Here is a 512-nt window from a genome sequence, read left to right on the forward strand (position 1 = left end):
GGCTGGCATGCGACTTGCCTCCTGCAATAGCATATGAGCCACTCAGCTCCCTCTCAATTGTATAATGATGAACCTTCCTTCCGTGGGCCAAGGATAAGGCAAAGCCCCCCAGATAATTCCGGCTTTGGCGGAGCAAGTATAGTCCATCACTCACTCCTCCTTGCATCAGATATAACTCGGCTTCTTCACGTGTAATATTGCCAAAGAAGTATGGCAAATGGTTAGCAGGGTTTGCCATGTTGGAAGCCATGTTTTTTCTTTTCCAAGTAGCAAACTTATTATTCTATATCTGAAAAACAAAGACAGAGACATGAGTATCAGTTGGAAAAAAGAGGATAAACCAGTAACATGGCAGTTCACATGTGGTACGTCACTAATACTTTCTTTAAAAGATTTTCAGACAAATATTACATTTTTGTTTTTATCTTGTTAGAAGTTGTCTTTCTAAATCCCTATAGAAAGTTTTTCCCTGTTATACAGTAATGTAAGTTTCCTATAACTGCACAAGTTTC

The 512-nt window shown here is 39.3% G+C and overlaps 1 protein-coding gene across 1 annotated transcript in view; it reads right to left on the reverse strand.

Moving 5' to 3' along the window:
• SYK (spleen tyrosine kinase) overlaps positions 1 to 250 on the reverse strand; it is a 33,100-nt gene extending 32,850 nt beyond the window's left edge. The window contains 2 exon segments of the mRNA XM_009330283.1: position 1; positions 4 to 250. The exon segment at position 1 is cut by the window's left edge and continues 154 nt beyond it. Of these exon segments, the coding sequence (XP_009328558.1) occupies position 1; positions 4 to 250 (248 nt within the window).
• Positions 251 to 512: the final 262 nt, after the last annotated feature.

This window comes from Pygoscelis adeliae, unplaced genomic scaffold (assembly GCF_000699105.1).
Source record: "Pygoscelis adeliae isolate BGI_AS28 unplaced genomic scaffold, ASM69910v1 Scaffold398, whole genome shotgun sequence".
NCBI classification, from domain to species: Eukaryota; Metazoa; Chordata; class Aves; order Sphenisciformes; family Spheniscidae; genus Pygoscelis; species Pygoscelis adeliae.